Genomic DNA, 26,482 nt, shown 5'->3' on the forward strand with positions numbered 1-26,482 from the left:
GGTATCCTTCAGGCAAGTTGGCCACCAGAGGAATCGGCTCAGGAACTCTTGTGTCTTCTGTACCCCCCTGTGACCAGCCAACTTGGAGTCATGTACCAACTTGAGGATCTGCAGATGGACGATCTCAGGGACGTAGATACGTCGATCTCTGAACCACATGCCACCCTTAAAGACAAGATTAATATCCACAGGTGGGTTGGCCAGAAATACATCACCGTCATAAGCCTCCCTGAACTCCTTCCACAAGTTCTGATCATGGATAACTCCGATGAAATTGGCATCAGATAGAATGGTCTTGGACGGGGCTCCAGGTACAGAATCCGCAGCATGGATTCGGGATAAAGCATCAGCCTTCCCATTACGAGAACCTGGACAGTACGAGATAGCAAAGTTAAATTGATTTAAAAATAAGTTGAAAAACACCAAAAAAAGGAAAAATTCAAGAAAATACACCAAAAACAGGCAGAGATGCTTACCTGTCTCAATGGGCCTCAATACAAATGCACAAGCAGGGTGCAGCGGACCCAAATAAAATAGCAAATGCACAAGTGCAATACCTAATGAAACAGCCAGCCTTCAATAAGGGTTTGGCCATGTGGCACACCAGTGCACTAAGATACATATTCTGTATGTGGCGTGTTCACACAAGGAATGCAAGTGGAGCGCCCCCACACCGCCGCAGGGCCGAGGGGTACCCGGAGCCGGGCCTCTGGGATCTCAGTCCTGGGGTTGTCACGGTGGCTAGACCCGGTCCGTGACCCTGTCTGTCAGTGGGGGACGTCCGTTGCAAATAGGTACTGTTAACGGTGGTATAGCGGTGCAGTTGTGGGGTGCAGGTCGCGGTAAATAACGAGGACACCAGGTTGCAGTCTCTTTACCTCTTTACTGGAGATCTCTCGGTCCTCAGTCCAGAATCCGGTCCACCAGGCTGCGCAAGTCCGGCCGGTCCAATGGCACTTCCAGAGTTCTCCTCACAAGTGGAAATCAGTGCCTTCCTTCTTAGCGCTTTGTGTTGTAGTCCTTCCCTGCTGTGCTAACGGAAAGTACCCCACAACTGTTGTGTCTGTTTCTTAAGTTCCCTCACAACTCGATTAACTGATCTTCTGCTAATCTTCCGTCCCTTCCTGATGTTACAGTAAGAACGGCACCCGTTTGTCAGGTAGGCCTGGAGTTCTTCCGGGACCCTAGAGAAGCCCCTCTCCCGCAATTGCCCCCCAAGACTTCATAGGTGATATGTGGTAGACAGCCCGCCTGAGACTGACTGTCCTGCCGCTTTTTGGAGTATGGTTTAAAGCTGTATCTTATTCCACTCCCTCGGCGTTCCGGCCACCGGTAATGCGCCTCAGCAGGGAGCTGCCTCTTTCAACAAAACCCCTGCTGGTATTCTCCTTCTGCTTGATCTCGTTTCTCACTCAGCACAATCTATCTCGCTTCTAATCCTTTCTTAGGGCACCGCCGCTATTCTGAGCAGACACGGTCCCGTTACGTTCTTTCAATGCCAAGCCTCTGCCAGGATCCCACCCCTGGCAGAGACCCTACTGTCTCTTCCTCCACAACACCCTCTCTCACTAGGTGTTGCTTCGTTCAATCCAGTCAGCTTTCTCCACTAACTTCCTGCCTGACCCCCAGTTTACCCACTATGGTGGGGAGTGGCCTAATGAATAGCACCCTTAGCTCCCCCCGGAGGCCCAGCTGTGAAACATATTGGTGTCTGTGATACCTGATTGGAGGAACTCCTTCAGTGCCATCGAACGCACCATGGCTCCCCTTAGTGGCGGAGCCACAGTACTGCAACGACCAGGACTCTGGGGCGCTGCACTCCCCCCTGGTTAAACACAGTACTCCGGGACTGGGAAGAAAACAACAATACAGGTTAGCAAAAAGACATACAAATTTGTTGAGTGCAAAACAATAAGCATACTTGAACAGGCTTCCCTTTATGGGAGGTGAGGACACTTTAACGTTACAAAACATAATCAAATATCATAGCAACAGGCTACAATTAACTCTCATTACCCAACCGGGTATTCTACTAAGTGCAAATGCTGGAACAATAAATTAACATTGCCTTTAGGAAACATACACTCTTAGTTTACCAAAGGCCTTCCTATAATCACATTACAGGGCAAGGTAACTTCACATTCTCCTACTTTGAACCTGCAGGACCGCCTGTCCCTATGGCACCAGACCTACTGCCTCTCCTTTCTTTTACAGGACCGCCCCGTTCAGCCAGGGCCTACTGCCTTTCTCTACTATACATAGTATAGACATAACATTCCTTTCAATTTGAGAGCATGGAGCCCACTCTGCTTGGCTCCTATAAGGACTCACTCACTAACCCCTACGGGTCTACTTTCTGTCCTTAGTAACGAACTAACTTTCTATGGGGACGCAGGGTTTACCTTCTATCCTCACCTTCGTTATTACTTCTTTACTTTCAGTTAAACGGAACTCTACATCTACCCCTACGGGCTTTCTGCATCTTTCTCTTCAAAGAACATTATCTAGGTTTCACATTTTAAACAAATTAAACACACATAACTTTTCCATGAAAAACAGTTACATTTCCTTCAAAGCATTATCTTGAGATTACTGTTCTAAAACAGTATCACTTTCAAGTTCAATTCTAACCTCCCCTTTAAGAGGAGATCAAGTCTTTCTGAGGTAGCTCTTCTTCTCAGCCTACCAGTCCATGCAAAGGCTCCGGAATGGTATCTTCGCAAAATGTCTTTAAACAAAACCAGTAGGAAGCACCTTTAAGAAGGTGCAAACTATTTACAAGAAAGTTCAAATCATGCACAGTCCATGATTTCGCAGTTTGTGTAACTTTGTGCAAAACTTCAAGAAAACAACAATAGTGACCCCGGGTCAACAAAGGGGTCACCTTTCTTAAAGTTTACCCTGGACGGGTTTAGCAGCAACTTAAAGAACAAACAGTAACTATTTACATTTTAGAAGCAATAAAATCTTACTGGGGTTCTGCGGAAGGCGACCTCTTACCCGGCCTCACCAGGCCAACAGATCGCACCGGTGAGCCAGGACGCCGTTCCGGTCCCAGTAACGATAAAATCCCTCGCCGGGAGGTCCTCCTTGTCGGCAGGTGCACCCGTCCCTCAGGGGCACGGCGAGGCCGAGCTTCTCGCGATTCCTCGGGGCCAGGTCCCGCTGCCTTCCCTACGGGATTATCTCCTTCCGGTGCTCCCGCCGCAGCCTGGAGGGCGACGCATCGTTGGACACCTCGGGCGAACCAGCCCGTCTCTCCAGTGCCCCTTCTCCACCTCGTGTAGGTGACGGCGTCTCCCGGCTCCAGGTCACGATCGAACCTTCCGCTGCAAGGCTCCACCTCCTCCCGGTCCACGCGGATCTGCAGCGGCTCTCCAATTTCCTGGATCACCCCTCTTCCATACCGGGGGTTAAAGGCCACCACCACACCCCAGTGTGAGGACGGAATCTCCGGAACACTAATCAAATTAACTTGCTCCGCCTGGGGCCGGCTCCGCCACTCTGCCATAAGACGCCGTAAGTGCTCAGCATCCGGCATGATTTTCAGGCCCGGTGCGGGTAGCGTACCTTCCGCCGCGGCCGGGTAAGCAGCAACAGGAGACAACTTGATCTCGGTGGGCTGGCCCACCCGGGTGAGGGCACGGGCATCAGCCTTCAGGCGGCGGGCCAGCTGTCGGGCCTCGGCTGCAGCCACACATTCTTCGGACAGTGGCACAGGGGGTCGGCCCAACAGTGGCTCGGTGAGGGTCAGACCCCGCAGCGTTGGCGTTTCGGAGCCTGTCCCAGCTTGTGCGGCCTCGGACTGGGCCGGGTCAGCTCCGCGCTGTGCTCCTGGTGCCGCCATTTCTTGTTCTTTTCCCGCGTCTTCTTCCCGCGGTCTCTTCCGTGGGCGGCCCCGTCCCCATGGTCTCCACCCTCCGGCCAGGATCAGGAGGCGGACCTCAGCTGTTGACGGGCACGTCCTCAACACACAGAAATATTTAGACTGTGCGGCCATTGCTGTTCGCGCTCTCCAACTTGTCTACGCCCCCTCCACGCCCCTCTTCTCTTCCTGCGCTCTCCTCAGCGCTGCAATGGCGGCGGATTTTGGCGGCAAATGGCACAACACACAGTCTTTTCAATAAAGTACGGTTCAAGTACAGTAAATTACAGTCTCTAGGCACACATGACCTGATTCTTCAGGCTTAAGTAGATCCTGTTCGTGACGCCAAGATTTGGAGCGCCCCCACACCGCCGCAGGGCCGAGGGGTACCCGGAGCCGGGCCTCTGGGATCTCAGTCCTGGGGTTGTCACGGTGGCTAGACCCGGTCCGTGGCCCTGTCTGTCAGTGGGGGACGTCCGTTGCAAATAGGTACTGTTACAGTAAGAACGGCACCCGTTTGTCAGGTAGGCCTGGAGTTCTTCCGGGACCCTAGAGACGCCCCTCTCCCGCAAGACTTCATAGGTGATATGTGGTAGACAGCCCGCCTGAGACTGACTGTCCTGCCGCTGTTTGGAGTATGGCTTAAAGCTGTATCTTATTCCACTCCCTCGGCGTTCCGGCCACCGGTAATGCGCCTCAGCAAGGAGCTGCCTCTTTCAACAAAACCCCTGCTGGTATTCTCCTTCTGCTTGATCTCGTTTCTCACTCAGCACAATCTATCTCGCTTCTAATCCTTTCTTAGGGCACCGCCGCTATTCTGAGCAGACACGGTCCCGTTACGTTCTTTCAATGCCAAGCCTCTGCCAGGATCCCACCCCTGGCAGAGACCCTACTGTCTCTTCCTCCACAACACCCTCTCTCACTAGGTGTTGCTTCGTTCAATCCAGTCAGCTTTCTCCACTAACTTCCTGCCTGACCCCCAGTTTACCCACTATGGTGGGGAGTGGCCTAATGAATAGCACCCTTAGCTCCCCCCGGAGGCCCAGCTGTGAAACATATTGGTGTCTGTGATACCTGATTGGAGGAACTCCTTCAGTGCCATCGAACGCACCATGGCTCCCCTTAGTGGCGGAGCCACAGTACTGCAACGACCAGGACTCTGGGGCGCTGCACAAGCATCTGGCTCCAGCCTATTAATGACGCCCTATGGCGGGCTGCCCAGTGCTAAAATGCATCCTGTGTGAACAGAGGCCATAGTGTACAGAACCATTTGGGCCCAACTGCACCCTGCAAAAAATATACGTGCAAAACAAAACATATAAATATATGTAAGGTATTAGTTGATATTCTGGCCATAATATGCAAGCCGGCAACCCGCGCCAAGGGTCCTTACGTTTTGCACTGGGCAGCCCGCCATAGGGCGTCATTAATAGGCTGGAGCCAGATGCTTGCATTCCTTGTGTGAATACGCCACATACAGAATATGTACCTCAGTGCATTGGTGTGCCACACGGCCAAACCCTGATTGAAGGCTGGCTGTTTAATTAGGTATTGCACCTGTGCATTTGCTATTTTATTTGGGTCCGCTGCACCCTGCTTGTGCATTTGTATTGAGGCCCATTGAGACAGGTAAGCATCTCTGCCTGTTTTTGGTGTATTTTCTTGAATTTTTCCTTTTTTGGTGTTTTTCATGTTAGAGTAGGACTGAGAACGCAACCAAGGAATGCCTAAAATCACAGGAAAATGAGAAGAAGAAATTAGCAAGAAAGAAAGTTGCTCCTGATGATTAGGCTCCAACAAAATTTCAAGGGGTATGGTCTCCTGATCCACAGACCCAGAGATTAAAGGTGACCCATCCACTGTTTCCATGGTAATTGGAGAGGCTCTTTGCTGAATTTCAATACCATGTTCCTTGGCAAATGCGATATCCATGAAATTGCCACCTGCACCGAGTCAATCATAGCTGCACTGGAAATCCACTGTCCTGAACACAGGATCTTAATAGGGAGAGAACAGTGAGAGTTCTTCTCCTTCAGCTCCTTGGGGGGTGAAGTCATAGAAAGTGAATGGAATACAGCGTTTAAAGGCAGGCTACATTCACAGATGTCAGATTCATCATCACAGTTGTCATACTCCCCTACTGCTGCTAGCACCTTGTTAGGCCGTCTAGGACACTTAGGACAATCGATCAAGAAGTGGTCAGACTGGCCACAGTAGAAACATAGACTTTCACGAAGGCGATGCTCCCGGCGCTCATTAATCTCGCGCCTCTGAATGGAATCAATTTGCATGGGCACCTCCTCCACCTCCCGAGAGGTTTTACCTGCAGGCTCTTTGGAAGGAAGGGAAAAGTTAGAAATACGGTTATATGCAGCAAATTTCTCCTGCCTACGCTCAGTAAGGCGAATGTCTATGCGCACACAATGCTGTATAAATGTCTCTAGCTCTTGTGGTGACTCAGAGCGAGCTTTTACAATACTAGACAGACCCCTTTTAGAAATAGGCAATTGTGCATAACTGTCCCAATTGGTATCTACCGCTAATCTCCTGAATTCAGTGGCATACTCAATAACAGAACGTTTTGCCTGGCGTAACGACAATAAAGCAGATTCAGCGGTTGCACGGTTATTAGGGTCATCAAACATTAATGCCATAGCGGCCAAGAAATCATCCAAGTTATTTAACCGTGGGTCATGAGACTCAATCATCGGATTCGCCCAGGCGAGCGCTAGTGAGGTCAGTAGTATTATTACACACAATACTTTGGATCTATCAGTAGGAAAACGGTCAGCATGCACATCAAAATATAGCATACATTGATTCACAAAGCCACGAAATTTGTCGCGATCACCATTAAATCTGAATGGGGGCAACTTAGGTGGGCTAGCTGGTGGCGGTTGCCCAGAGGGTAAAGTCACTTGTGCAGCTATTTGCGTGCTTATGTCCTGAAAAGCCCGTCCATACTGGGACTCTATGCCAGCAAGTTTTTTTTCCTGGGCTGCCATGCGGTTGCTTAAGTCCTGCACAGTTTGTCCAAACACTTGTTGATTGTGTTCAAAGCTTCCAAACTTCTTTTGCAGACCTTCCACATCTTTCTGCAGTGATCTAATTATGGAAAACACCTGCTCTAATCTGCTCTCTGCAGTCATTGTTCCAGCAGTCTCCTTTTTTTTTCATGGCTAGAGTATCCTGTAAGATTTATAGGGGATAACTCAGGAGACTCTTTGAATGGAACAAGACAACCACAGGACACAGTTTTATAAGTGGTAAAGTCTATATTATCACATGGTGATTCAAACAGGTGCAGAGAGAAACTCAAGTCCACAACACTTGGTGCAAATAATAAACACAGCTTAGCAGTCTATAGGAAACTTCAGAGGAAAATGCAATCAAGCAGAAAGTCTATGAAGCACAGTTATTCTTGAGGATACTTGACACGAAAAAAATCCTTGTCTTAGTCCAAACACAGATAGATAAGCTTATAAGGCAGTTCAAATCATATCTTTAGCTCAACCAGGGAGGCCAGGGTAATAGTCTCAGGTTTTTGCAGAGCAGCAACAGCTAAGGCTAGGTTCACATTGCGTTATTGGGTGATCGCTAACGGACAGAGTTGCACGGTGAAAATGAAATGTCGCATTTAACGCCGTGCAACAGGTCCGTTAGCGCACCCATTGACAGCAATGTTGTTTCTGCCTGAAGCGCATCGCTAGCGCGCGCCTTTTTTGGTTCGCGCTAGCGATGTGCCGTTCTTTTGTGGTGCGCCTCGGACGCTGCTTGCAGCATCCGCGGCGCGCCCGAGGTCCGTTCCCCGCTCTCGCAGATCGGGGATCTGCAAGAGCGGGGACGTTAACGCGACCCCTAAACGCGATCCCTACAAATACATTGCGTTAGCGCAATCCGCTAGCGCTAGCGCTAAACGGATTGCCCTAACGCAATGTGAACCTCCAGCAAATGCAGATGGAAGTAAACAAGAGCAGCAGATGAAGGAGGATTACTGGAAACTGGTGTATGCAGCAGGAACTCAGAGCAGAGTAGCAGGATCACCACACAGGTTCACAAGAGCAGGTATATAGCCAGGGAGACACCAGAGGTCAGGAGCTGGATGCATGGCAGAATACTCTAGCCCAGACTGAAGGCTGGGGTGGAGTTTTATAGCAGGGAGACACAGTGCACATGAGACCAAAGACGCCATCTTGGAAAAGGGCAGTAATGCACAAAAGGTAATAAAAATGTTCAGAGTCCTGATAACATGTTAGCGCTGCAAGGGGAAATCCCCATGATAACATGGCGGGAACATTGTAGGCATCGGGAGGAGCGGGAGAAACAGTAATCTCTAGCCTGGTAGGCAGCATTTGAGGAGAGAATTTTAGAGGCAAAGGCCCGAACACACAAAATCCGTTGGGCAGAAAGGGGACTACTGCGACAGGGTGGTAGTGGTCTTCAACCAAAAGCAAGGCTGGAGCTTCATTAAGAAAACGGGGATGATAAACAAAATCTTCATTAACCGGAGAGACGTAGAATCCCACCTTATGGAAGGACACCCTGACTGGGGCCTGTGCCCGGGTGACAGAGTGACATATATCCGCCATATCGTCGACAAAGGTTGGTATGTTCTGGACTGCAGAAAGTGCGTACCAGTGCAAAAGCAGTCAAAGCACACAGGCCAGGCTGTAATGTCAGTCCCTGCAGGAGCAGCCGCAGGCCAGGCCAGTTACTAAATGCCACCAGTCCACCCAGACACCAGTGCCTTGGTATGCAGTACCAGTTGAGAGGTACGATCCTATGTTTTCCTGGTCAGGGAGTAGCAGCCACCAGGAGCTACCCTGGCAGAAGAAATAGACAGGTTCTAAATGTTCCAATGATTGCTGAACGTTATAACTGTTGAAGTTTAAAAGTTCGTTTAACCTGGCCAGGTTTCCATTTAAAAAGTTTGTTTGTTTAAAGAGACACTGAGGCCATGGACAGTGAATGGTCCACAAACTTTCTTTGTAAATAATTGGAACCTCTTTAGGTGCTTTCTACTGGTTTTACATATTTCCAAAGAAGATACTGTTCCTTTTGCACTAAGGTATATTTGTCTTAAAGTGACCTGAAGAAAAACCGTTTAGTGTGGCCGAAGAAAAGGTCTGGATATTATGCCTTGCAGCCCGCCCAAGATCTAAGTTGGGGTTTAGAACGGGTTCCCCCCGCATCAATGCGTCACTGTTGTTGGTGAGAAAAGTCTCACAATTTGTTCAAACTGAACCTATTGCTGATATGATGTTGAATTAATTGAATAATGTTTGCACTTTTAAAGGTTGTACTACCTCAGAATAAGAAAACGTTGACCTTGTTGCACTGTATTAAAGTGTTATTCTTTAATATTGCTAGAAAAAAAAGTTAACCCGTAAGGGAAGTGAATAATAGCTAAAATGTCAGATTGTTAATGTATGCACAAGTAATATTGAGTATTACAGAGAGAGTTCTATATTAGTGGTAAAGCTAATGTTTTTGCACTGTATCAGAAGTGTTAGTAAAGATAGTATACCCGTAAAGGGTGATCGTCATTTCATGTTTAGTATGTAATATTTAATGTCATAGAAGGTTCTATTTTGAAAGGGTTATGTTCTACCTTGTATTAAAGTTATGTAACTTTTAAGAAACAACCTCCCATAAAGGGAAGCTAAACTTTTATGCCTGTTTAACCTGTTTTAAGCAGTTCAAAAATTTTGCATGTGTCTTTTAACCTGTTATTGTCTTTTTGTTTTCCCAGTCCAGGAGTATTGGATTTAACAGGGGGGAGTGTAACACCCCAGATTCCTGGTTGTTACAGTGGCATTGCTTTCCTCATGGGGAGAGTGATGTCATGCTTGGAAGCGAGGAAGGATCCCTTTTATCATGTATTCACAAACATGCAACATGTTCTTACTCCAGGCCAGAAGGGGGGAGCTCTGATCCAGTTTCTGAGTGGCTCCCCTATATATATATTCCAGCTGGAGGGAAAGTAGTCAGTCTGTCACAAATCAGTGAGCTAGTCTGTCAGAGGGACAGAGAAGAGAGGAAAGGAGGGGCCGTGCATCCATGTGAGGTGCTGCAGCTCCTGGAAAGGAGAGAGAGAGAAAAGGATGGAACAAGCTGTAGAGAGCATGAAGGAGGGCAAGGACCAAAGGAGAATGAGGAGCTGGGGGTTACCTGCGATTGGGCTACCTCCACGCTGAAGCGCATGAAAACGGTAGCTGGAAGACCGAGGTTGTGGGGTTAACTCTATGCCCCACGGCAGAAACCGGCGGACAGCAGATTGCAAGTCAACTGTCCACCATAGACACCTGAAGACACAGTAACGCATAGAGCCCAGGTTGTGATAGAGATCCTGTAAAAAGGCTCGAGTTACCTGTCATGCGGGTTAAGGTCCGACCTCAACGGGGACAGAGACAAAACGTGAGGACCTTGTGTGAGGCCTAATGCAGCAAAGGACTACAACTCGGCGCTAGAAGGAAGGCTTCCAACTCCACCTGGTTAGGGGGATTCCAGATTCGCTTTCAAGCCGGCCGGCCGGACCATACCAGTACCTGTGATTCAGTTCCCTGGACTGCGGCTGCCTGAATTCTACAGTAAAGAGGTAAAGAGAATGCAACTTGTGTCCTCTGTTTCTTTCTATACCATCTACCATCTGTCCCTACTACACCGGGAGCCCTGGGGACCCAGATTCACCTGTGGGAAGCCATACCATCCCTGCTGCCACAACACCACCCCAGAGGACACCTTTAAGCAGCGTCTGTCACCCATGACTGAGTACTACCACAGGTGGCATCATGAACAAACTTTATTCACAAAACCCCTTTAAAGACTTTTCCTTTAACATGGGCGCCCAGGGCCACGGACCAGGGCGCCACCGCCGTGACACATTCCTTTAAGTACCGGACCTGGTACCGAGTACCTCACGGCCCTGGTGGGCATTACACAGCCATTTGGAAAAAAAAATTCTCATTAATGTACACTCTGCACCCCATTTTGACTGAAAAAAAACAGAAATGTAGTAATTTTTGCAGATTTATTAAAAATTAAAAACTGAAATATCACATGGTCATAAGTATTCAGACCGTTTGTTCAGTATTGAGTAGAAGCACCCTTTTGAGATAGTACAGAAATGAGTCTTAAAAACAGTAATCTTTATTTTTATATAGCGCTAATATATTCCGCAGCGTTTTACAGTTTGCACACATTATCAACGCTGTCCCCAATGGAGCTCACAATCCAATTTCCCTATCAGTATGTCTTTGGAATGTGGGATGAAAACAGAATACCCGGAAAAAACCCACACAAACACGGGGAGAACATACAAACTCTTTACAGATGTTGTCCTTGGTGGGATTTGAACCCTCAGGACTAAACACTGAGCCGCCGTACTGCCCTTCTTGGGAATGATGCAATAAGTTTTTCACACCTGGATTTGGGGATCCTCGGCCATTCTTCCTTGCAGATCCTCTCCAGCCCCGTGAGGTTGGATGGTGAACGTTGGTGGACAGCCATTTTCAGGTCTCTCTAGAGATGCTCATTTGAGTTTTGGTCAGGGCTCTGGCTGGGCCAGTCATGAAAGGTCACAGAGTTGTTCTGAAGCCACTTCGTTGTCATTTTAGCTGTGTGCTTAGGGTCATTGTCCTGTTGGGAGGTGAACCTTTGGCCAAGTCTGAGGTCCAGAGCATTCTGGAAGAGGTTTACATCCAGGATATCTCTGTACTTGGCTGCATTCATGTTTCCTTCAATGACAACCAGTTGTCTTGTCCCTGAAGCTGAAAAACACCCCCATAGCATGATGCTGCCTCCACCATGTTTCACTGTTGGGATTGCATTGGGCAGGTGATGAGCAGTGCCTTCCTGGTTTTCTCCACACATACCACTTAGAATTATCACCAAAAAGTTCTATCTTCATCTCCTCAGACCAGAGAATCTTATTTCTCATAGTCTGGGAGTCCTTCATGTGTTTTTTAGCAAACTCTATGTGGGCATTCATATGTCTTGCACTGATGAGAGGCTTCCGAGATTCACTACGAAAAGAGAACGCCGAGTCCTGTTACCTCACAGGAGATCACGGCTACCTAATAGAGCCAACAGTGGTCATGCAGTCAGAATAGCACACAAGCAACTCCTCTCCGGTGGAGCCGGAATTCTAATGGCTATACGCCAGCCCTGAATCCACATACACAAAACTCCTCACCGGAGGTGCCGGTATTCTAGGGGCTTATTTCAGCCAAACCCTGACCACATACAACCAGGACCACACTGGCGCTGAGCTCATAATATAGGTTTGATACTAGTGCATGGCTGTGCGGCCATGCAAACCTTTTATAGTTTTAGGATTCAAGGACCTTCCTAGTGGTCCAACAGGAACCGCTTCAGGACCTGCGCATTTGACCCCCGACCTTCAATGGGAGGTCATCCCGTGGGCATGCCCAGAATGGGAAAAGCAGGACGTAGTCCCAGAAAGATCTGCTCGCTGCTGATCAGTGCTGGCTACAAAGGCAGAGCCTGGAAGAACAGTAGCAACCAGCTGCTCAGTATCAGCCTGAGTCAGATGCTGGGACCGACGTCTCCGCTGAGCAGGCTCCACTGCGGCTGGAGAAGAATGGGGTCGGCAGCGGAGAAGGTTCGAGATTCCCCCTGTGCAGAGGCGGGAACTTGACACCTAACAGTGTCTGAATATTTTCCATACCCACTGTAGATGTTTGATCCAGTCTGATTGAATCATGAATGTTGATCCTGTCTAATCCCACACTAGGGATTACAAATTTTGAATCAGTCTGATCGACAGTCTGGATCATGGTTACTATGATCGACACTCAGAATTTCTGGATGATGATTTGTTGTGATTGACACTTGGGATCATTAAAGTTTATCCTTTATGACTGACACTTGTGATCCTGGTTGGTGATCCGGTCTGGGTCATGTTGTTCCAGCATGATGCTTATGTTGGATCAGGAGGGAACTTTTCTCCTTTAAGGGCAGATTCTTTCATGCTTTATGTTTGCTTTTTCTTATTTACTTCTTATAAAACATTCAGGAAGACACAGCCCTCTGCAGTTTCCCCGTGACATCTCACTTCATTATTCCCATCACATATATTTATGTAGCTACTAAGCAATGACGCTGCAGAATCCCTGCCGAATAGGCGTCCACCTTCACTAGCCTATATGACGAGCTGAACGGTTGGGGAAGGACTAGATAAAATACAGGCAGCACCTTGTGCACTGCGAGACACTGGGACACATTGCACCATGGCTCTGAAGCCGGACTCCTACGTGGTGCTGAATGATGGGAATAAAATGCCAGTGATCGGATTTGGTACTGGGACGGACACGGTGAGTGCATCAGACATAAAGTAGCAGCTGCTCCACTGAATCCAAAGCAAAGCGGCATTACTGCAGGTCTCTCGCCACCGCAATGTTCCCCCATTTGAGACACCATGCCATCACAACATGTTTCATTTACCCCATAGGGAAACCATGAGATTTATCAAAATTGCATCTAATTAGGCTAAGTACACCAAAGAACAGGCCGGTGAGAGCACCAAGGTCGCCATTGACGCTGGATACCGCCACATCGACTGCGCCTTTGTATACGGGAATGAGATCCAGGTCGGAGAAGCCATTAGATCAAAGATTGCGGATGGGACTGTGAAGACGGAAGACATATTTTACACTGGGAAGGTGACCAATCAAAATATTCTTTTCACTTTAACATGACCACTAGGTGGCGATGACGAGCTGTTACAGGTTTTTAATTTATTCTTCAGCTTTGGAATAATAACCACACTCCAGAGAGGGTCCGACTCGGGCTGGAGAAATCTCTGAAGGATCTGCAGCTGGATTACATGGATCTCTTCCTGATCCACAACCCTGTGGAGTTCAAGGTTTGTAGATATATGTGTGGGATCGGCAGCAGCTCCCAATCAGATCAGAGCAGAAGACACTAATTATATGTGAATTCTATTTTTTTCCCCCCTCCAGCCCGGAGATGATCCCTTTCCCACAGATGGAAATGGGAAATTGGTTTTTCATAACACAGATATCCGAGAAACATGGAAGGTAAAATATATGAAAGATTATGGGTGACAGTTAAGATTCCCATTTTCAGATGGAGCATCTCCCTGATTATCTTACCATAACCTCTAGGCTATGGAAGCGTGCAGAGACGCCGGCCTCATCCGATCCATCGGAGTCTCCAATTTTAACCGCCGGCAACTGGAGCTGATTCTCAACATGCCAGGACTCAAGTACAAACCAGTGTGCAACCAGGTACATATCACCGACCAGTAAGGATCAATAGCACATAAATGTCCTAAGAAATTAGAAAAACTTGTAATTTAAAAAAAAAAAACGCAGACATTCTTCCCTATAGGTTGTATTGCAGTACAGCTCCTTCCACATTAATGGAGCTGCAATACCAGATATAACCCATAGACAGTTGTGGCGCTGTTTGTAAAAAAAAACCAGTCAAGTTGTAATATTTTATCATCAACACGTTGTTTAGAGTGAAGTATTCTTTAAATTATTGCATCATATCCACACTATTATATATAGTAATGAGCCATTATATCTCTGCACAGGTAGAATGTCACATATTCCTCAATCAGAGCAAATTACTGGAGTTCTGCAAATCTCGTGATATCGTGCTGGTCGGATTCAGCGTACTGGGGACCAGCAGAATAGAGGGCTGGTAAGAACAAGAACATTGTATTATTATACGTGATGATGAGGTCCAAGAAAAAAGGCAGATATAATAATATTATTACAATAATACTGCCCCTATGTACAAGAATATAACTACTATAATACTGCTCCTATATACAAGAATATAACTACTATAATACTGCCCCTATATACAAGAATATAACTACTATAATACTGCTCCTATGTACAAGAATATAACTACTATAATACTGCCCCATATGTACAAGAATATAACTACTATAATACTGCTCCTATGTACAAGAATATAACTACTATAATACTGCCCCATATGTACAAGAATATAACTACTATAATACTGCCCCTATGTACAAGAATATAACTACTATAATACTGCCCCTATGTACAAGAATCTAACTACTATAATACTGCTCCTATGTACAAGAATGTAACTACTATAATACTGCTCCTATGTACAAGGTGTAGGGATTTCACTCACTCAGGTGCGACGGCTGACACTTAGGAGGCAGGTTCCAACAAAAGATCAAAGGTTTATTGCTCCATAAACCAATTTAGCATAAACAGAAAACAAATAGCCTTTAGCTCAGGGAAAGGGAAAAACAAGTGTCCATTCCTTCAGGCTCAGTCCTGTAGCCTTAACACCCTCTGGAGGCTAGCACCTCCACACATATCCACTGTGTTAAGCATTAGCCTGTCTTATATAGAGCTAACCACACCCAGTAACCCATCACATGATTAGCCATGTGGTCTGACATCACCACAGGTCCTGAAACAGATATATATATACATGGTTATGTGCAACAAAGAATACTCCGAGCTACATTACAGCAACAAGTCACCTATGCGACACATATCTCCCGTCGACTACACACCCTTTAGCCATGCTACATACCTCCCCCCTCTGCCTAAAGCCGTGGGGCTTGGCACTTTCCCCCACTAAACAAGGGATTCTTGATAGGGCATCCGCATTACCGTGCAGCTTTCCGGCCCTATGTTCCACATGGAAACTGAAGTCCTGCAGGGCTAAGAACCAACGGGTGACCCTAGCATTTCTACCTTTTGTTTCCCTCATCCATCTAAGTGGGGCATGGTCAGATATTAGTCTGAATTTACGACCCAGCAGATAGTACCGTAACGTGTCCACCGCCCACTTTATGGCCAAACACTCTTTTTCTACGACTGAGTAGTTCTTCTCAGATGAGGACAGCTTTCTACTCAGATAGAGAACAGGATGCTCCTCCCCATGTAGCTCTTGGGAAAGGACTGCTCCTACCCCAACATCTGAGGCATCTGTCTGAAGAATAAATTCTTTCTTGAAGTCCGGGGCCATCAGAACGGGCTGCTTACATAGAGCCCCTTTCAACTCTTGGAAGGCTGACTCTGTCTCTTCGGACCATTTAACCATCACCGATTTTGTCCCCTTTAGCAGATCAGTCAGAGGCGCAGCCACTGTGGCGAAGTTCAGGATGAACCTCCTGTAATATCCTACGATTCCCAGAAAGGTATTAACTTGCTTTTTGGAGAGTGGTTTCGGCCATGTTTGGATTGCCTCCACTTTCCTGATTTGGGGCTATATTTCTCCTCGACCCACTATATAGCCTAGGTATTTAGCTTCTTCCTTACCCAAGGCACACTTCTTCGGGTTTATTGTAAACCCCACCTCTCTTAGAGCATCAAACACCGCTTAGACTTTCTCCAGATGACTCTCCCAGTCCGGGCTAAAGATGATGATATCATCTAGGTACGCAGCAGCGTAGGCCTTATGGGGTGCAAGGACTCTATCCATAGCCCTCTGGAAGGTCGCCGGAGCTCCCTGTAGGCCAAACGGCATCCGGACATACTGGAAGCATCCATCAGGTGTCAAAAAGACCGTCTTGTCCATGGCTTCCTGTGCCATGGGGATCTGCCAATACCCCTTTGTCAAATCCAAGGTGGATATATATCTGGCGTGCCCAAGCCTTTCGATGAGCTCATCAACGCGGGGCATGGGATAAGCGTCAAACTTGGAGACCTCATTTAACTTCCGATAGTCGTTGCAAAACCTCCACTCTCCATCAGGTTTTGGGACCAGGACAATTGGGCTCGACCAACCACTCTTGGATTCCTCAATGACTCCAAGCTTCAACATACGCTCCACTTCCTTGGAGATAACTTCTCGACGAGCCTCAGGAATACGATAGGGCTTCACATTCACCCGCACATGTGGCTCTGTTAGGACCTCATGCTCTATGACCTTCGTGTGCCCTGGCAACTCTGATAACAGGTCCCTGTTTTTCTGGATTAACTCCCGGCACTGCTGTTTCTGGGTCTTCGATAGCGTCTCCGCTATAGTAACCGCTCCAACCTCACCTTCTGGGTTGCTTAACAACGATGAAGTTACTGTCGGCTCTCTATCTTGCCACGGCTTGATGAGGTTGACATGGTATACTTGGAATGGTTTCCGTCTTCCTGGTTGGTGAATTTTATAATTTACTTCACCAAGTTTCTTGACAACCTCATATGGCCTTTGCCATTTGGCCAAGAACTTGCTTTCCACCGTCGGAACTAACACAAGAACTCAGTCTCCCGGATTGAACTGCCTCACTCTTGCAGACCGGTTGTAGACTCTGGCCTGAGCTTCTTGTGCCTGGAGGAGGTGTTCTTTCACAATAGGCATCACCTTTGCAATCCTCTGCTGCATCAGGGCCACATGCTCAATGACGCTTCTGTGCGGCGTGACTTCGGCTTCCCAGGTTTCCTTGGCTATATCCAGGAGTCCTCGCGGATGTCGGCCATATAGAAGCTCAAACAGTGAGAACCCTGTGGAGGCCTGTGGAACTTCACGAATGGAAAACATCAGATAGGGTAAGAGACAATCCCAGTCTCTACCATCTTTCTCTATAGCTTTTCTCAGCATGCTCTTCAGTGTCTTGTTAAATCTCTCAACAAGGCCATCTGACTGGGGATGGTACACCGAGGTCCTCAACTGGGAGATTTTCAGGGCTTTGCATAACTCCCTCATCACCTTGCTCATGAAAGGTGTCCCCTGGTCAGTCAGGATCTCCTTCGGCAGACCTGTCCGGGAAAAGACATGGACCAACTCGCGGGCTATACTCTTCAAGGAAGAATTTCTCAAGGGAATTGCCTCAGGATAGCGTGTGGCATAGTCCAGGATGACTAATATATATTGATGGCCCCGGGCTGATTTAACTAAGGGACCAACCAAGTCCATGGCAATTCTCTCGAACGGCACCTCAATAATGGGCAGTGGCACAAGGGGGTTCCGGAAATGAGGAGTGGGAGCAGTTAGCTGACATGTAGGGCAGGACCTGCAATAGTTCACTATTTCCCGGTGACACCCAGGCCAATAGAACCTCTGCACAACCCGTTCCTGCATTTTTTCCACCCCTAGGTGTCCAACCAAGATGTGTGAATGGGCCATGTCCAACACCTTCCGTCTATATGGATCCGGCACTACCAACTGCTCTACCAACTCCTCCCTTATTTTCGTGACCCGGTACAACTCCCCACTCATCAGAAAATGGGGAAATCTTGTGTCTGCCCCCGGCTCCTGTACCACCCCGTCAATAACTGTGACATTATTAAAGGCTTCCCTCAGAGTGGGGTCCCTATGTTGGGCAGTCCCAAAATTTTCACCGGTTACCTCTAACTCCATAATGTCAGATGCAGGGGACACTTCCTCCTCATCCCCAACCAGAACACAAAAAGGAAACCTGTCTGTCTCTGGGTGTGGAGACACCCTTCCAGGGTTCATTGGGTCCCTACTCTTGCTAGGGAGCTCAGAACCTTTTCCCCACAAATCCCAAAACAAACAGAAATCTCGGCCAATAATTATAGGGTGCAACAAGTCCTGCACGACGCCGACTATGTGGGACTCAGTGCCACATGCCGTTTCAATGTCCACCCAGGCCAAAGGGTAGTCCTTTGCATCACCATGTATGCACCGCACTCCGACCTTCTTTCCCGGGAGCAGGTGGAGAGGAAAAGTGGCCCTCACCAGGGTCACTAGGCTCCCCGAGTCTAACAGTGCCGTGACTGCTTGACCATTCACCTTTACGGGACATGCTTGAGTTCCCTCGTTGGGCGGAGAGTTCACACTGCAGGCTGGATATGCATAGTATGAACAACGGCATCCCATGCTGCACTCCATCTGCTCAGTGGTCTGGGAACAACGGGCAGCTATATGTCCTGGCCCGTGGCACCTCCAACAAATAATATCACCCGTAGGGACCTTGGACACCACCTCCCCCGCCCTTTGTGACCTTGGACGCGCCACCCCTTTTTGGGACTCCGCTCCCTTCTGGGACCCCCAGTATGGCATGGGTTGTCTCCCGGAGGAGCCTTCCAACCCTTGGTATCTCTCGACCAGTCCAATCAGTTCGCGGGTATTCTGGGGATCACCCTGGGCAACCCAAGTCTGTATGGACCTCGGGAGGGAATGCACAAACCGATCCATCATCACTCGTTCCACCATCTGTGCAGGTGTACATGACTCTGGCTGCAGCCATTTCTGGACCAGGTGCAACAGATCAAACATTTGAGAGCAAGGCAGTTTGTCCCGGTGATAGGCCCAGCTGTGAACTCACTGTGCCCTGACAGTCAGTGTCACCCCCAAACATGCGAGAATCTCGACTTTCAATTTGTGATACTCTTTGGCATCCTTCAAGGTCAAATCATAGTACGCCTTCTGGGGTTCTCCCATCAGGTATGGCGCCAGTACCTCTGCCCACTGCTCTGGCGGGAGTTTTTCCCTCTCAGCGACCCTCTCAAACACCATCAGGAAGGCCTCAACATCATCCCCGGGGGTCATTTTCTGCAATGCGCGTCTTACCGTCTTCCGGACGTGGGTGTCATCAGCCAAACCTGGGGTTGGGGCACTCATCTTGCCCTGGATGGCGGTTGCCAGAAGCTGCATCTGCTGCCGTTGCTCCTGCTGGTTCTGTTGCATCTGCTGCCGTTGCTCCTGCTGGCTCTGCCGTTGCTCCTGCTGGCTCCGTTGTATCTGCTGCATCAACAGCCTGTTGGTCTCTTGCTGCCGTTGCTCCTGCTGTGACTGCAACTGGACCAAGTGTTTCAGCAGGTCCTCCATTTTCCCCGGCAATGCTTGCTGGCTTACAACAGACTTGACCCAGGACATCCAATAATAGACTTACGTCTCCACTGGGAACGCTGCCCGCACGTCTACCACCAATTGTAGGGATTTCACTCACTCAGGTGCGACGGCTGACACTTAGGAGGCAGGTTCCAACAAAAGTTCAAAGGTTTATTGCTCCATAAACCAATTTAGCATAAACAGAAAACAAATAGCCTTTAGCTCAGGCAAAGGGAAAAACAAGTGTCCATTCCTTCAGGCTCAGTCCTGTAGCCTTAACACCCTCTGGAGGCTAGCACCTCCACACATATCCACTGTGTTAAGCATTAGCCTCTCTTATATAGAGCTAACCACACCCAGTAACCCATCACATGATTAGCCATGTGGTCTGACATCACCACAGGTCCTGAAACAGATATATATATACATGGTTATGTGCAACAAAGAAATACTCCGGGCTACATTACAGCAACAAGCCACCTATGCGACACATATCTCCCGTCGACTACACACCCTTTAGCCATGCTACAAAGGATATAACTACTATAATACTGCTCCTATATACAAGAATATAACTACTATAATACTGCCCCTATGTACAAGAAAATAACTACTATAATACTGTCCCTATGTACAAGAATATAACTACTATAATACTGCCCCTATGTACAAGAATATAACTACTATAATACTGCCTCTATGTACAAGAATATAACTACTATAATACTGCCCCTATGTACAAGAATATAACTACTATAATACTGCTCCTATGTACAAGAATATAACTACTATAATACTGCTCCTATGTACAAGAATATAACTACTATAATACTGCTCCTATGTACAAGGATATAACTACTATAATACTGCTCCTATATACAAGAATATAACTACTATAATACTGCCCCTATGTACAAGAAAATAACTACTATAATACTGCCCCCATGTACAAGAATATAACTACTATAATACTGACCCTATGTACAAGAATATAACTACTATAATACTGCCCCCTATGTACAAGAATATAACTACTATAATACTGCTCCTATGTACAATAATATAACTACTATAATACTGCTCCTATGTACAAGAATATAACTGCTATAATACTGCCACTATGTACAAGAATATAACTACTATAATACTGCCCCTATGTACAAGAATATAACTACTATAATACTGCTGCTATGTACAAGAATATAACTACTATAATACTGCTCCTATGTACAAGGATATAACTACTATAATACTGCTCCTATATACAAGAATATAACTACTATAATACTGCCCCCTATGTACAAGAATATAACTACTATAATACTGCCCACTATGTACAAGAATATAACTGCTATAATACTGCCCCCTATGTACAAGAATATAACTACTATAATACCGCCCCTATGTACAAGAATATAACTACTATAATACTGCCCCTATATACAAGAATATAACTACTATACTACTGCATCTATGTACAAGAATATAACTACTATAATTCTGCCCCTATGTGCTAGAATATAACTACTATAATACTGCCCCTATATGCAAGAATATAACTGATATAATACTTCTCCCTATGTACAAGAATATAACTGCTATAAAACTGCTCCTATGTACAAGAATATAACTACTATAATACTGCCCCTTTTACAAGAATATAACTAGTATTATTATTATTATTATTTATTTATAGAGTACCATTAATTCCATGGTGCTGTACATGAGAAAGGGGTTACGTTTACAATGAAAAAAATGTACAGTGACAGACTGGTACAGAGGGGAGAGGACCCTGTCCTTGCGGACTTACATTCTATGGGATAATGGGGAAGAGACAGAAGGTCGGGAGTGCAGCAGCTCGGGTGGTTGGTGGTGCGGCAGCTCGGGTGATTGATGAGGTGGCAGCTCGGGTGGTGGTGAGGCTGCAGAATGGTTATTGCAGGCTGTAGGCTTTCCTGAAGAGATGGGTTTTCAGGTTCCGTCTGAACGATCCGAGGGTGGTGGATAATCGGACGTGTTGAGGCGTGGAATTTCAGAGGATGGGGGATATTAGGGAGAAGTCTTGGAGGCGCTTGTGTGAGAAATGAATAAGTGTGGAGGAGAGTAGGAGGTCTTGGGAGAATCGGAGATTACGTGAGGGAAGATATTAGGAGATTAGTCAGAGATATAGGGAGGGGACAGGTTGTGGATGGCTTTGTAGATCAGTGTTAGTAGTTTGAACTGGATTTGTTGGGGAATTGGGAGCCAGTGGAGGGGAGTAGCGAGGAGAGAGGTGGATTAGCCGAGCAGCAGAGTTGAGGACAGACTGGAGCGGTGCAATAGAGTTAGCGGGGAGGCCACAGAGGAGGGTGTTGCAGTAATCGAGGTGGGAGATGATGAGTGCATGCACAACAGTTTTAGTAGTTTGAGGGCTGAGGAAGGGATGGATTCTGGCAATATTTTTGAGTTGGAGGTGACAGGAGGTGGCAAGAGTTTGGACGTGCGGTTTGAAGGACAGGGCAGAGTCGAGAGTTACCCCATGGCAGCGGATTTCAGGTGCAGGAGAGAGCGTGATGCCGTTTACCATAATAGATAGATCAGGTAGACAGGATACGCGAGATGGGGGAAAGATGATGAGTTCGGTTTTATGGGGTGATAGCTTGGCATAGCAGTTGGGTCAAGGTTAGTTTTTTTGAGGATGGGTGTGATGGTGGCATGTTTGAAGGCAGAGGGGAAGGTACTAGAAGATAGTGAGAAGTTTAAGAGATGGATTAGGGCTGAAATGAGCGTGTTAGTGAGGTTGGGGAGCAGGTGGGAAGGGATGGGTCAAGTGCACATGTGGTGAGGTGTGATTTGGAAAGGAGGTGAGTAAGCTCTCCTTCAGTGAGATTGGAGAGGGAAGTTATTAGGGAAGGGCAGAGGTCTGGTATATGGAGTGGTGGAACAGTAAAGGTTTGCCTTGTTCTGTCGATCTTGTTTTTGAAGTAGGTGACAAAGTCCTTGGAAGAGATGAGGGGAGTTGGAGGTGGCAGTAGTGGCTTAGAGTTAAATGTGTTGAACAGTTGTTTGGGTTGTAGGATAATGAAGATACAAGGTTTGTGAAATAGGTCTGTTTAGCAGAGGTGAGGGCTAATTTGAAGGCAAGTGTAGCTTGTTTGAAAGCAGTGAAGTCTTCTGGCAGGCGTGTTTTCTTCCAACGCCGCTCCGCGACCCTGGATGCTTGTCGAAGTTTTTTGGTGAGATTGTTATGCCAGGGTTTCCTATTGATTTGTCGCACTTTGCCATGCATGAGAGGTGCGACTGAGTCTATGGCTGATGTGAGGGTAGAGTTATAAAAAGCAGTGGCACTGTCCATGTTGTGGAGTGAAGATATGGAGGACAGGGGTAGAAGAGAGTCTGAGAGTCTGTTAATGTCTAGTATAATATAACTACTATAATACTGCTCCTATGTACATGAATATAACTACTATAATACTGCCCCTAGGTACAAGACTATAACGACTATAATACTGCTCCTATGTACAAGAATATAACTACTATTTACTGCTCCTATGCACAAGAATATAACTACTATAATACTGCCCTCTATGTACAAGAATATAACTACTATAATACTGCCCCTATGTACAAGAATATAACTACTATAATACTGCTCCCATGTACAAGAATATAACTACTATAATACTGCCCCTATGTATAGGAATATAACTACTATAATACTGCTCCTATGTACAAGAATATAACTACTATAATACTGCCCTCTATGTACAAGAATATGACTACTATAATACTGCTCCTATGTACAAGAATATAACTACTATAATACTGCTCCTATGTACAAGAATATAACTACTATAATACTGCCCTCTATGTACAAGAATATAACTACTATAATACTGCTCCCTATGTACAAGAATATAACTACTATAATACTGCTCCTATGTACAAGAATATAACTACTATATACTGCCCTCTATGTACAAGAATATGACTACTATAATACTGCTCCTATGTACAAGAATATAACTACTATAATACTGCCCTCTATGTACAAGAATATGACTACTATAATACTGCCCCTATGTACAAGAATATAACTACTATAATACTGCCCTCTATGTACAAGAATATAACTACTATAATACTGCTCCTATGTACAAGAATATAACTACTATAATACTGCCCTTTATGTACAAGAATATAACTACTATAATACTGCTCCTATGTACAAGAATATAACTACTATATACTGCTCCTATGCACAAGAATATAACTACTATAATAGTGCCCTCTATGTACAAGAATATAACTACTATAATACTGCTCCTATGTACAAGAATATAACCACTATAATACTGCTCCTATGTACAAGAATATAACTACTATAATACTGCCCCTATGTACAAGAATATAACTACTACAATACTGCTCCTATGTACAAGAATATAACTACTATAATACTGCCCCAATGTACAAGAATATAACTACTATAATACTGCCCCTATGTACAAGAATATAGCTACTATAATACTGCTCCTATGTACAAAAATATAACTACTATAATACTGCCCCATATGAACAAAATATAACAACTTGCTTCATTTCCAATGTTTTATTCTTCATATCATGTCTCATGTAATATTGACTATCCTGTGATAGTAGTAACAGTATCCTCCATAATATGCATATGATAGCATTACATATAGTGCACATATAATAGCGTCAGTTGCAGAATGAGACATCACACATCACAGTCTGCCGTATAATGACTTTTCTTTTTTTAGTTTTTTGGAGAACCATAAACCAATGTGCTTGTTTTTGTTCCCTTCACCAAAATTTTATGAAAAGTGTGAGTTTTATTTGATTTTCTTTCTGACAGGATTGATCAGAATTCCCCCAAAGTGCTTGATGACCCCGTATTAAATACAGTCGCTAAGAAGCTGAACCGCTCTCCTGCGCAGGTGGCCCTGAGATATTTGTTACAGAGGGGATGTGTCATCTTGGCAAAAAGCTTCAACCCTGAGAGGATCAAGGAAAACTTCCAGGTAAATGAAGAAATTAACATTTGAATAATTTCCTTCATCTAAAAAAAAAACAACAATATTTTTTTATTACTTTTCACTTACAGGTTTTTGACTTTGACTTAAGTGATGAAGACATGAAATCTCTAGATGGAGTCAATAAAAACATGCGTTACCTGATTATCGATGCGTAAGTGTCTTTCCTGACGTTCTAGCTTCCGAGAACATATTTATTCATTTTTTTCTTTATATTTACTTTTATTTATTATTATTTTTAAGATTATGTATTAATGTATTTTTATTTATATTTTATTTTATGTAGTTACTTTTGTATTCTGTCTTTTACTTTAGTTGGAAAGAAAGCCCTAAGTATCCATATCACGATGAATACTAAGAATGTTGGCCAATCTTTCTGGATTCATACAATCAACCCCGGTGTCTTAGTATCTTAGTCTAGCAGATTGTGATCTTCAGAGAATATATACGATCTAAGAAATGTATTCTGGCTTTGGTATAGCACATATTATGGCTCAGATTTAAAATGACAGCACATAAACTTTAACACCTAATGAGAAATTCTAAGGCTGAGTTCAGATGATGCCATTCCACAGCAAAATCTCTTTGTGTTTTAAGTCAAGAGTACAACATTCTCCTGTATATTTTAATAAAATACATTTTATGTGCAATTTATTTTGAAGGTGTCAACTGTTTAAAAGTTTTGCCAATACCCCTTTATCTAATCAAAAACTAATGATATAATTCAATGCCTTGAATCCTTTTAAAATTCTGTATAACACAGTATAAATTTCATTGTTTTAAGTCTTTCACGTGGTTGTCAAATAGATGAGAATCTGTAGGGGCATCTGTGATTGTGCCCATAGCGGTCCCTTAACTTTTTAAACATCCTTAAATTTATATGAATTTGTCTTTTATTATTTTCATTTAAAACACTCTTTTCTGTTGTTTGCACCGTGTGAGTTTTAGTTTTACTGATCTGGCTTTAAATATGATACATGAATTGAAACAAATCGTCAATATCAAGATTTCATGATGTGAGAGTGTCCCCAAGGTCAGCATCATTGTTGTCGGATATCTCGAACCATGGGCTCCTTCCATGTCCCTTGCGCTAGGGAGCACTCTAGCAATCCCTGCTCCCCAAATTACTTGTAATGATGAAGACATTGTCGCCACGTACCTTGCCAAGCTCCTGAATCCACGTTTAATATGTTCCATCCCCCACCCAGGGAATTGGGTAGTAGTAGTGTATGAAAATACACAAACCAGACTAACAAGGGAATACGTATAGGGATAAAGGAAAATACCAATCACACTAATATGAACTCAGAAAAAACAGAGTGGAACATCGGAGGGTGAAGGAAGGAAAAAGCAGACAGAATATTAGGAAATGCATACAACTGAAAAATCAAACAACAGTCTTTACATAAACACCCCAAACACCTCCTCATACAACCAACACTTCCAGCTTCAAAGCCAGGCAACAAGAAACTAACACTGGCATTCCTGAAAGCAGAGGCCAGTATATATAGGAAAGGGGAGTGGCCAACACTGAACAGCTTAGACCATCAACAGCTGGAAAGCTCTAGCAGCTCTTTAACTGAACATTTTAACCCCTGCATTGCTGGCAGAAACCTGCACCGTGAGGTGAGGCTACATGTGTGAGCATCCATTCAGATCCTCATTGATGCATGCACACCCACCAATACCCCATATGAGGTATTTGATTTTTTGGAGAGTTGGAAGCTGTCACCCTGTAACCTGCTCTGAGTTTGCCCCAACCCAGAAGTGCATGCTCAATATGGATCTGAGGGACCTCCTCCTC

At 45.7% G+C, this 26,482-nt stretch overlaps 1 protein-coding gene across 1 annotated transcript; it reads left to right on the top strand.

Annotated features, from left to right (window-relative positions):
• Positions 1–12,980: 12,980 nt before the first annotated feature.
• LOC143776958 (aldo-keto reductase family 1 member C1-like) lies at positions 12,981–25,643 on the top strand. The gene is made up of 9 exons (XM_077266838.1): positions 12,981–13,200; positions 13,375–13,548; positions 13,635–13,751; positions 13,849–13,926; positions 14,014–14,136; positions 14,448–14,557; positions 24,501–24,666; positions 24,750–24,832; positions 24,994–25,643. Exons 1-9 carry the CDS (start codon positions 13,117–13,119, stop codon positions 25,034–25,036), a joined length of 978 nt encoding a protein of 325 aa, XP_077122953.1. The 5' UTR covers positions 12,981–13,116; the 3' UTR covers positions 25,037–25,643.
• Positions 25,644–26,482: the final 839 nt, after the last annotated feature.

This window comes from Ranitomeya variabilis, chromosome 5 (genome assembly GCF_051348905.1).
Source record: "Ranitomeya variabilis isolate aRanVar5 chromosome 5, aRanVar5.hap1, whole genome shotgun sequence".
Taxonomy (NCBI): Eukaryota; Metazoa; Chordata; class Amphibia; order Anura; family Dendrobatidae; genus Ranitomeya; species Ranitomeya variabilis.

Bases quoted from the DNA above. Each gene is read 5' to 3' on its own strand.
- LOC143776958 (XM_077266838.1), top strand. From the start codon at position 13,117: ATGGCTCTGAAGCCGGACTCCTACGTGGTGCTGAATGATGGGAATAAA. The intron at 24,667-24,749 runs GTAAATGAAGAA...TTTCACTTACAG, and splicing joins GGATCAAGGAAAACTTCCAG to GTTTTTGACTTTGACTTAAG. The intron at 24,833-24,993 runs GTAAGTGTCTTT...CTTTTACTTTAG, and splicing joins CGTTACCTGATTATCGATGC to TTGGAAAGAAAGCCCTAAGT.